At 37.1% G+C, this 8,812-nt stretch overlaps 1 protein-coding gene across 1 annotated transcript; it reads right to left on the reverse strand.

Annotated features, from left to right (window-relative positions):
• Nucleotides 1-221: 221 nt before the first annotated feature.
• On the reverse strand, nucleotides 222-8,430 carry LINS1 (lines homolog 1). Its single transcript, XM_065734032.1, has 6 exons — nucleotides 7,956-8,430; nucleotides 7,777-7,866; nucleotides 7,001-7,142; nucleotides 6,159-6,746; nucleotides 2,720-2,900; nucleotides 222-1,571 (listed from the first exon to the last, which is right to left on the reverse strand). Exons 1-6 carry the CDS (start codon nucleotides 8,367-8,369, stop codon nucleotides 671-673), a joined length of 2,316 nt encoding a protein of 771 aa, XP_065590104.1. The 5' UTR covers nucleotides 8,370-8,430; the 3' UTR covers nucleotides 222-670.
• Nucleotides 8,431-8,812: the final 382 nt, after the last annotated feature.

Below are 8,812 nucleotides of genomic sequence, written 5' to 3' on the forward strand. Positions count from 1 at the left end.
TAAATAAGTAACATATGCATTAGTACCAAGCATAACTTTCCTTTATAATTAAAGGAACATACCACGAAATATTAAGAAAAACTAAATTCAACTTTTAGTGAGGTGGTAACATCACTGATTAGATCAAGCTAACAGTACATCCTAGGCAGCACTACAAGAAAAAAAGAGGCAGATTGTTGGGATTTGGCAGTACCCCCATGTGTCCACTTGAAGCACAGCACGGATTCAGAACATACAGTATGAATGTTAAAACAGTCCCCAGCTACAGTATTTTATTTCACTCCACCTCTTAACTGCTTAGAGTCCATAAATCACCATCAGTCTGGCAACCACTACTAAACTGCTACATTAGATTGGTGTTAAGTACAATTGACAATACTTTAAACATTGCACGTTGTTGATATGCTTTTGGATAAGTTATTTATTATCAGTTTTTGCATCACTAGCAATTGCTACTGATACACAGTACATGACATACATACCACAGATAACCCTGAGACCCTGAAGTAATGGAACATGTCACTGAGCACAGCTGCAGATTTTTTATGGTGTCAAGCAAAACCACGTTTATCCGATTTCAGTTTAAATACACTGACAGGTGCAAAAGGCATGAGCCTTAGAAGTCATTCATCTTTATTGTACTAGTTAGAAATCACTAGAATACTTCGATTTATTGTGAATTCATGTTCTTAGTAATCTTCTCAACATGACTCAGTAGTCTCAACAGTGCAGATGGATTATAAGGGAAAAGATTTCTTCTCTGCAACCTATAAATAGCTTCTTGCAGTTCTTCCAAGCACTTTGTTGATTTATAAAAAATTACTCTTAGGGGAATGATGTTATCAGAAGACACTACACATGCCAAGCTGGATGAGGTATTAGATCCCTTTTGTTTCGGAGGCAACACTTCAGACTCGAATGTATTCAGTTCATCATCTGTGTAGCTGCAAACAGTTTCCCTTATCATTGTCTCACGCTCTTTATGTAAAGGCATCTGCTTTGTGTTTACTAAGCACTCCTTTCCAACTGATTCTAATTCAGAATCTTCTGAGCTGTCATAATTAACAAGGCTTTGAAGAGAACCCAGCAGAGATGTATTATCATTGCATAGCAATGAGTTAGACTGGTTAGACTCTGCAACTTCATTATCACCTTGCTCAGTTGTAAACACTAAGTAATTGTGAGAAGAAGCCAAAGGTATCAGAGTCTGTGGTTTTGGTTCACAACAAGCATTTTGCAAACTCACACCAGTCACACAGCTTTGTTTTTCTTGATGTGCAGGATTGACAGAAGAAATTGGTTGAGAAGTGCCATGCTTGGTATCAAAATGGTTACAGATGTTCACAAACTGATGCCAGTCTTCTCTAAGAAGCTTTAAGTACCTAACCAAGTACTCCAAAAAGCAAGTTTCTGATGAAATCAGAAAATCTAGAAGTACTGTGGAATCAAACGCCATTTTTTCTAGAAAAAATAAAAATATGCAGTGGGGATTATAGCCATAAGCATGTGTGTGGAGGTTCCACCTTTCCTCCTCTTCCCAGCTCAAGTCAGCTGCAGCATCGTGCCATAACCTGAAAAGAAGGATGTGAAATGGATTAAATTCAATGAAAGTTTACAGTTAAGAACAGGTATTTCCAGAAATTTTTATTCTTGATCTTTTTTAATGTTCTCTAACAGGTAATAAATGCACACATGCTAGATCCTACATGTTTCATGGTGATAGATTTCTAGGAAAATATTTTAAATAAATAAAATTCTGGCCAAAAAAAAAATCAGCAAAGAAAAGAACCCATACTGGATTCCCAGCAAGGTAACTTGTTTTGTTGGCTGGCCTTCTATGCAAGATGGGTTTGAAATCTGCTTTACAGTACGCAGTATTTTGAAATCCAACAATCCACAGAGTCAGACTTGTCAAAAAGTAAACATCAAAAAAAATGGTTTTCCTATTAGAGAATGAACACGGGCAGCTGGTACATCAGACAGCTTAGGAAGCCAGAGCAATTAAAGCAGGCTTTCTTAAACTGCATGTCCTTAATTCAGGAAGAAACAACACTTAAAACATGTGAACAGTTCTTTTAAATACTTCTGTAAACTTTAACATTCACCACACTGGAAAAAGGCAGCCTTATATTTAGATGCCTAAAAATTACTGTACATATCTAAGATACCACTTGCAAAATATTTTGGAAGTTAGTATACTATCTTGCATGGTTACTTAAACAACAGTAAAGTAGTGAACATCCAAGGCAAATTCACAAAGAACACATTTCTGATGTTAGCAGTGACAATATTTACCAATAGCTACAATGCACATGGGCCCAAATGTGAGAGCACTACTTTGCCAGAGGTCCCTAAATTCTTGAAACTTGATTACAAGATCATGTCCTTCACATACTCAGTGTTGAAAGAGAACAGCCTTGCCTTTTATCTGTACTTAACCACTATTTAGATTGTGAAGTCAATTATTCTCAATTACAGGATATGCTACAGTATTTAATAGGAATTTGTTGCACAACTCCTTCATTTCAATGCAAAAAACACCTAACTAAATTATCAGAAAAGTTAACAGCTCTTACATCATCCATTACCATGTAATCCAGAGCTTATTACTAAAAATATTCATCCTTTATATAAAATAAATCGATTGAAGCATTATGTAAATCACAATAACCTCATTAAATTATTATTCATTGTTCTGTCAAATAAAATGCATACCAACCTATCAATTTTTAAATAAATGATTAATAAAGCTTTTGCAGCTTCCCACATGTCATCATCTTGCTCCATAAAAATCAAGGAGAGCCATTCACAATGATGTGCAACTGGGTGAGAGTGTGGGGAACACTTCATGTGATCCCTCCAGAACGTCAACAGATGGGACATGGAACTCTGAAAGCCTTCTGAAAACAGGAGAGAGAAGGGAGGGGGAAAAAAAGTAACCATGATTTTTTGTTACTAAACAATCCAGATATTTTGTAAAAATTAACAATGTGAAACATGGCACACATTTATCATTCCTAATTCTGTAATTCCTAAACTCAACTGATTTAACATAGCATCAGATTCTATAGATCACTTCTTCCTCCTTGATACTAAAGAAATCTAGGAAAAAAAAGCATAAAACCACAAGCAGTTATCTAACCTTAAATTCTTTTTATCTCTAAAAACATCTACATTTAGATGCCAACATTATCAACTAAGTTAACCTGCAGAAAATCAATTTACTTAATATAAAAGAGGGTCCTCCTCTTTTCCCTCCTCCTTCTCCCCTCAGAAGAGGGATAAAGACACAATTATCTGATACAGCAGTGTCCTTCTACGGGACCTAAAGACTCTTGCAGCATGAATCCTCTTACACCTAACCTCATAGATTTGAAGTATCTCAAAACCTACAAAGATGTACCTGAACAGCTGTGGTTTATATTTTCCTTTAGCTCCTTGATTAGGTAGCTCAGTTGGTACATAGCAAACTAAAGAAAGGTAAATTACTATCAGGTCAATCCCACCGATGTAATGATCTAAAATGACTACGTTCTTTCCATAATGAAGTTTTGATGTTTTAACAGTGCTGAAACTAAAAATCCTACTGTGTGAGAAATTCCACGACACAGAAATCTGCTGCACTGATTTACAGTCCGTAGGAATAAACTGCCATCTCTACAACAGAGTAAGAAGCCTGCTTGATAGCCATAAACCAATCAGTTCTTTATCAAATAAACTCATCATGGATGATGCAAGTTTTCAAGTACGTATAGGCTTCAATAAAGGTCCATTCATGAGATGGCACTTCCAGCAAGGATTCTGTACTATTGGCACTGAACTCTCCAAACTAATAACAGCAGTGTTTGTCCTGAAAATCCTGATCTTCCCCTCTTTCTGAACACTGAACCTCTCAATGGGAAAATCACCTCAAAATTTATGTCAGTTTAGTGTAGTAGCTTACCCATAAAACTAACTGTATTCTTATGACTGAGACAGACTCTCTTTTCCCTTAAGTCAAGAAACCTCTTTAATAATGACAAACTAGAAAAAGATTCTTTATGTCTGAATTTGGGCACTAGTTTTTCATGTAATGCAGCATATATTCAATATTTAGAAAATCAAAAAGAAAAGAAGAGACACACATCTATACCTCAAAGGTATTCTGTGAGGACTTTTACACTGCTTGAAGTCCACCACAGCTTTAAGAGCCCAGCTGCATCACTTATACAAACAGCAATTACTGCTTTTGAAAGATGTCCTGCAGCACGGGATCAATTTCACTAACAAAGTCATCATTATGTGGTTTTCCTTAATATTTGACCTTAAGAGTTGCTTCTCCTCTCAAGAAGAGGAACAGCTAATTATCTTTGTTATTAATAGTTACTATTCAGAATGAAATTCGCCCCTATAAATCAAAGCTATTTGAAAATTACTCCCCAAATTGGAGTGAATTAAAGTTAAGCCACTGTAATTCGTATTAGTAAAAACGATAGGATCAGCGAGCTTCCCGAAGGGAAGTTTGTCTATTAAAGCATTTTGGTTCTTGTTTTAACCACTTCATTTACTAACACTCAAATAGAAGCACCACTCCTTTCAACGTGAAATTCCTCATGACACCTGTGGTGTCTGAATTTAATTAAACAACTCATTTCTGTAGCATAAGTTGGGAAAAGAAGGACTTTTTTCTTGGCGAGTTTTCCACAGAGACATCTAAAATAGATGTAACCTACTTTTATTCTATTCACTCTTTCTTGGACAACCTCAGAACTTTTTCAGGAGATGGACTGTTAGTAAAATCTTCCCTGCAAATACTTGTAAATCCTAACAATGCAACTGGCATCACAAATGATATCTTCCAAAATATGGAGAAAGTGTCAGGAGCCCTCTTATAAAATTCTCTAGCTGTCTTGTACAGATGAATTGAATGTGGACTTTGCTCCAAAATGTAGAAATACAAGAAGCAAAATAACATTCACATCTACAACTTTTCAAGTGCCTCGGAACACCATAAAAGCACTGTAAAAACACATCCCCATGTAAACAATGAAGTATTTTTGACATTTTGCCCCATCAACAATTAACTGAGAATAAGGAATATAACCATTCTTGCTTGTATTTGACTAGAAGCAATAGTTCAGAACCATTTTTCCCCTTTTGTCACGTCCTGTAATCCAGGACAGCATGTTGCTTTCATCATATGATTTGCACATCCAAGTTCACATGGCTCAGTATCAGGAGACACTCATCATGTGCCTCTGACAGGTAAACAGGACAGTGGAAAGACTGAATTCCAGGAGTGTCTCACAGGCAAAATGCCTCCCTTACAAACATGTGAAGGCTAACTGTGTGCCAGTGAGAAACAGCAAGGCATCCTCTCCTGTCAGGAATGTGAATTGCACAGCATTCCTCTGCCATCCCACTGTCTGCCTTGTGGCAACGCCCAAACACAAAAGGCTGCTCTGCTCTTCTGCTAATCTAATTCATCAGTTCAGTGGAACAAACATACTCAAGGTGAGCAGGTATGAGAAGAATGCCTAGCACCTACTAATTTCAACGGGCTATATTTCTAAGTTAGAGTGAAGAAAACCAGCACTATACTCCATCAGCTCCCATAATTTCCCTGTCTTTTACTTTACAGCCTCATTATAATGTTTACCTCTTCTCTACCACCACTCGTTCTGCCCCATAACATTATTTGTCTGACAGTAATGCCAGTGCCTTCAACCTTGTTGAGTGGTACTTAAAAGGTCTACCTCTACATTAGAAACCAGAAAACCATTACCTGCCTTTTCTTTTAGTTCTCCACCCCAAATGGAGTAGTAGCTTGTGCTATGAGCAATACTTTTTTTTTCCAGATGGAGAAAAGCCTGGCGTTCTCAAGTTGGCTCAACTATTTCAACTATTAAACTATGTTCTTAATAGGAAAAGTTTTCTATCTCAAGTGCAGCTGTCACAAGTCCTCCATACTCCAAGGCTACGAATAGGAAAAACAAGGAAAGAGCTAATTTAGGCAGGATGCAGTGACAGCAAGCTTTCTAGGTGGGATTTTTCCTTCCACCTTCCTACAACCACTAATTCAGTGGAATATATTTCCAATCTTAATGAGCTTTGACTACAGATTTAAAAGCTTAACAACCCTTGCTGCTTAATGAACAAAACCAAAAAGAGAATGTTACCTTTGATTTCAACTTCTGTAGCAGAGTTCTGACACTTGAACTCCAGTGCTTTGAGCACAGTCAGACTTAGGGCTCTGAGAACAGTTTGGTCAGAACCACTTTGAGTATTATCTCCAGAAAGAGCTTCACTGCTTCCAAAGTAGCTGGCTTTTTCATCAAGTGGGATTTCATTAAGCCAAGTCAAATTCACACCTTGCAGGACAGCATTACTTAGTGCAAGCATATCTTCTTTGAAATATGGGTTTTGTAAGAACTGAGACCCACTTACAGCATCTTCCTGAGGCTTATAAAGGACACAGTTTTTAAGAAGCATAATGAACTTCTTCTTGATGAAATAGTGAATTGATGAGTTAATGAGGTTCAGGACGTAAGACGTTTTTAAAAACAATACTCTCTGGCATCTCAGTGGTAGCTCCAAATGAGTTCTAGAAGCCAGAAGCACTTCAAGGAGGTCTACAAAACTGATTAAATTGCTTGCAGCTCCAGAATAAGGTGAACTGTAGAGTTGGCTGTCAAAACGATGTAGCAGAATGGAATTATAAAATCCTTCAAGCACAGCATCAAGAGGAGCCAACAACTTCAAAATACCTATAGCGAGAAAGTTACAGAGTTGGAGTTCCAGTAAAACAGATCAGCTAAATCATCAGATTAGCAGAAAAATAATGATTGTGACTATGTTCAGTTTTCAAGCACGTCAAAACCACATTTTCAATTGCACTTTATCTCTCTGCAACAACGAAGAAAATAAGCGCTGCGCAGACAAGCTGCTCTAGATTACCAGTAATATCCCTCCCCCTAGTGGGCACTAGTGTATTGACACTACCGTAAAACTACAGCAGTACCTGGTTTGGGTAACATTTTATCCTTCATTACATCCTTGATAACAGCCGTAAGAGTCCACAGACACTCTGCTACTTGGGAATACATAGGAAACTCCAGAAGAGTTTTCAAACTGAAGGTGAGCCAGGCGACATTCACTGCATTCTAATTAAACAAGTTCAAAAAATAAAAACAATTTTTTTACAGTTTCTATATACATTGAACTGTAATACAATGGTTTTCATGACAATGGTAAGATACAAACTAAGGCATAGAAAAATCACAAGTAGAAACAACATATCCATTCGGTGCCTTTTAAGTATGTAGACCTGTATTTGAACACACAAAATTAAGTCACACATACACACAATGGGCAGTAACTGCATTTTCCAGAAAGGGAAAACTAAACCTGCTAATGAGATGTAATCTGTCCAAAATCAGGTAATTCTATAGACAGGTCTTATCTGAATTTCTAATTTCCATCTCAGACAACTTTGCAAGAAATACTACAGATGTGCTTCTGAAAAGAAATATATGTTCAGAGATACCTTTCTGTAAGAGGAGAGCAGACAAGCAGGCAACAGATGTAGGAAAGAAGCAGCACTGCTGTTGCTCCATAGGTCCAGCTATGAAAGGATACTCTCAGTAAGTAATTTTAGATTACATCGTAGTCAGATAGTGACTACTTTTGTGCCACATCAAGGCTACAAAAAGTTAGCTACAGCATCAGATGGAAAAACTTGTAGGCATATATTCACCAAGTCATTTTTCAAGCTGTGAGAAGATATATGATACTAACCTCTTCCTTCAGCTGGAAATATACGAGAGCTGCTAAACTTTTTGAAGCCATGTGAGATAACAGCCGATCACAGCTACTGAGAAGACAAACCTGCAGATATGTAAGAAATGGTATCTAAGTAATATTCCTTCTGTATCTCTCCTTTTGCAAAAATCTATACAAAGTTTATAGAAGCTTACCAATTCTGAGTCAACTTTCGTTTCCTTCAAAAGAAGGAGAAGGATTTCACCATACTTCTGTCTTGTACTGAATTCAATTTCCTGGGACTCTGCTTTAGCAACCAGCATTTTGATCAAAGTTAACTGAAGCAGCATCACTTCTCGTGGACAAAATGAGAAGCCCATGTTTGCTAAATTGCACGATACATCATCTGTTGTCTGGACAACCGTGTCCAACATAGAGTTCTGATGACTCTTAATACTGCCATCAGTAGATGGCAGATCACACAGTTCATCTCTTTCCTGTGACTGCTCAACACACAGATTAAGAATAGAGGTGTAATAATAGCTTTCCTTTGGTAATGGAGTGCCTGCCAGTACATCCTTATACATCTGCTGCAGCAGAGATATCTTCATTGTGAGAACATTCAACATATCACAGAATGCTGTACGTCTTCACCAATTATTTCCAATCGCTGCACATCAGCTTTGAAGTTATTTTTATTCAGCTTTTTTATTCAGTTTTTTTTTATTCAGCTTTGTTGTTATCCAGTATGAGAAACAGATAGGCTAATAGATACTCCCCTTCTAAGTTACCTAGAAAAAAAAGGTTATACTATTACTGAACTTAATAGCCATAAAGATATTAAAAAACACCACACATTTCAAAGTCTACTAAATCCTCATTTTCTTTGTGAGGGATTGCATGAAGTTTCAAGTGGGAATTTTCATCTGAACTGACGGTTTATTTCTCCACTAAGGATGGATAGGACAATTCCACTTTATCTCAAAAAACAAAACCAAGATGGACAAAGACTTGTGTTTTGCTGCACGCAGGCTCAAGGTGAGTAGTGTCAATATACAGGAAAGAGCTGGGC

The sequence above is a fragment of the Cyrtonyx montezumae genome, unplaced genomic scaffold, assembly GCF_038088225.1.
Source record: "Cyrtonyx montezumae isolate F1298 unplaced genomic scaffold, pur_monq_1.0 scaffold_17, whole genome shotgun sequence".
Classification (NCBI taxonomy): Eukaryota; Metazoa; Chordata; class Aves; order Galliformes; family Odontophoridae; genus Cyrtonyx; species Cyrtonyx montezumae.